Source organism: Musa acuminata, chromosome BXJ1-6 (assembly GCF_036884655.1).
Source record: "Musa acuminata AAA Group cultivar baxijiao chromosome BXJ1-6, Cavendish_Baxijiao_AAA, whole genome shotgun sequence".
NCBI lineage: Eukaryota > Viridiplantae > Streptophyta > Magnoliopsida > Zingiberales > Musaceae > Musa > Musa acuminata.
This window is the reverse complement of record NC_088332.1, coordinates 718,218-719,949: the sequence shown is the minus strand read 5'-3', so window position 1 is coordinate 719,949 and position 1,732 is coordinate 718,218. Positions and strand designations below refer to the sequence as shown.

The 1,732-nt window shown below is 44.6% G+C and overlaps 1 protein-coding gene across 1 annotated transcript; it reads right to left on the bottom strand.

Annotated features, from left to right (window-relative positions):
* Positions 1-245: 245 nt before the first annotated feature.
* On the bottom strand, positions 246-1,526 carry LOC103971039 (heat stress transcription factor B-4b-like). Its single transcript, XM_009384972.3, has 2 exons — positions 1,197-1,526; positions 246-981 (listed from the first exon to the last, which is right to left on the bottom strand). Exons 1-2 carry the CDS (start codon positions 1,524-1,526, stop codon positions 427-429), a joined length of 885 nt encoding a protein of 294 aa, XP_009383247.2. The 3' UTR covers positions 246-426.
* Positions 1,527-1,732: the final 206 nt, after the last annotated feature.

Below are 1,732 nucleotides of genomic sequence, written 5' to 3'. Positions count from 1 at the left end.
TGTTACCTTTTGCAGTTCTTTGGTGTGAGAAAGCACTCAAATCCACAACACACCATCTACTAACTTTGACAGTTAGCTGCAGACACTTCAAATAATTTAAGGAAGACCAGAAGAATCCAATGTCGAGAGAGGTGGATTTGTTCTCTGCAGTATTATACACATGTTGGCTTATATAACCTTCTCAGGACCCAAAAACCAAAAGAAAAGGGTTCTCAGGACAGAAGGATACTAGTAGGTCAAAGGCAAGAATGCACAAGAAACACGCTTGGGCAATGCTGCTAGTATTACTCATAAGAAAGCACAGTTCTAACTGATAAGAACAAGACCATCACATCTATAGCTAAAATCCATGAAAGCCATTTCAAAAAGAGGTGAATGTCCTACCCAAGAAATAACAGCATTAGCAGTATACAATATCTTCCTCTTTCAAGAGTTCTTTCCCGTGGTTGTTTCGTCCAGTGTCTTGTTGCCATGAATTGGAACCCCAAAAAGCTTGAGAGTGTTGTCTGTTGCCTGAATCAGTGTAACCGAGCTTTGATTCTTGGAACAATGGAGTTCTGGAAGAGCCAGTAGCCCAGTCTGCCTTGGGTAAGCAACAAGCCTTTGTACAGGGTGGTCGACCGCGGTGACGTGCTGTTGGATGAAGCAGACGATGTCATTGTAGAGTTTCTTCATGCGTGTCAACTCTGTTAAGAGAAGAGAGTTGTTCTTCCTCAGTCTCTGGTTGTCCTCCGAAAGAGCCGAGAGGAAGTTGGTGTCGCCGCCGGAGACCGCTAAGGGAGTCTCAATCCAGGAGCTGACTTCGTAAGCGGGATGGAGAGGCTGCGGCGATTGATGGCAGTGTTGGGGGGGCTGGTAATGGAGAGAATGAGGGACCTGAGGGGTCTTCCTTCTGTGTATCTCGGTGAGTAGGTGTTTCTCTCCTCTCCTGAAGTACTCGTTCGCAAACTCCCACCTATCTGCCGCGATCTTTCTGAAACCCTGCAGGAAATTAAATGACACCACTCAGATTATAGGATTTGATCTGAAGAGCTGCGTGCTCTAGCTTTAAGGTGGGAACAAGATAAACTAAGAAGGTTAAATACTTGTCTCGAGGCAGTTCACCATTAGAAGAAGAAGTAGAGACCACAAAATGCTACTTAGGAGAAGGAGGAGTAAGATAAGATGGGAAGGAAGGAGGATATTGAGACTGATACGTAGGTGTTGAGCTGCCTCACGAAGCTTGAGAAGTTGTTATGCTTGAAGTAGTTGGGCAACAGATCCCTCGCAAACTCTGGAGGCCTCCACACAACGAAGGTGGTGTGATCTTCTCCCCAGGACACAATATGGTCAGTGCAGGCATCATCAACTAGCTGGTAAGTCTTGGTCAGGAATGGTGGTGGAACTTGCTTGGGAGACTCCATGGAACCCATCATCTCCTCACTTCTCTCCATTAAAAAAGCCACCTCTCTCTCTCTCTCTCTCTCTCTCTCTCTCTCTCTCTCTCTCTCTAACCCAGACACAGAGACATAATTATATACATACATTGGTATTTGTGTGTATGTGTTTCTGCACAGGAACATATATTCTTTCATTCAAATCCGTGTGATGTGTGCATTCAATACAAAGTGGAAGGAATTCATCAGGTAATTGAAACCTTTCTATCATTGGACATAACGTTGGCAGTCTCTTATGGAAAACTGTGACATCTTTCTATAAGTTTCCACCCTCATATCTCACCATAAGTTGACAA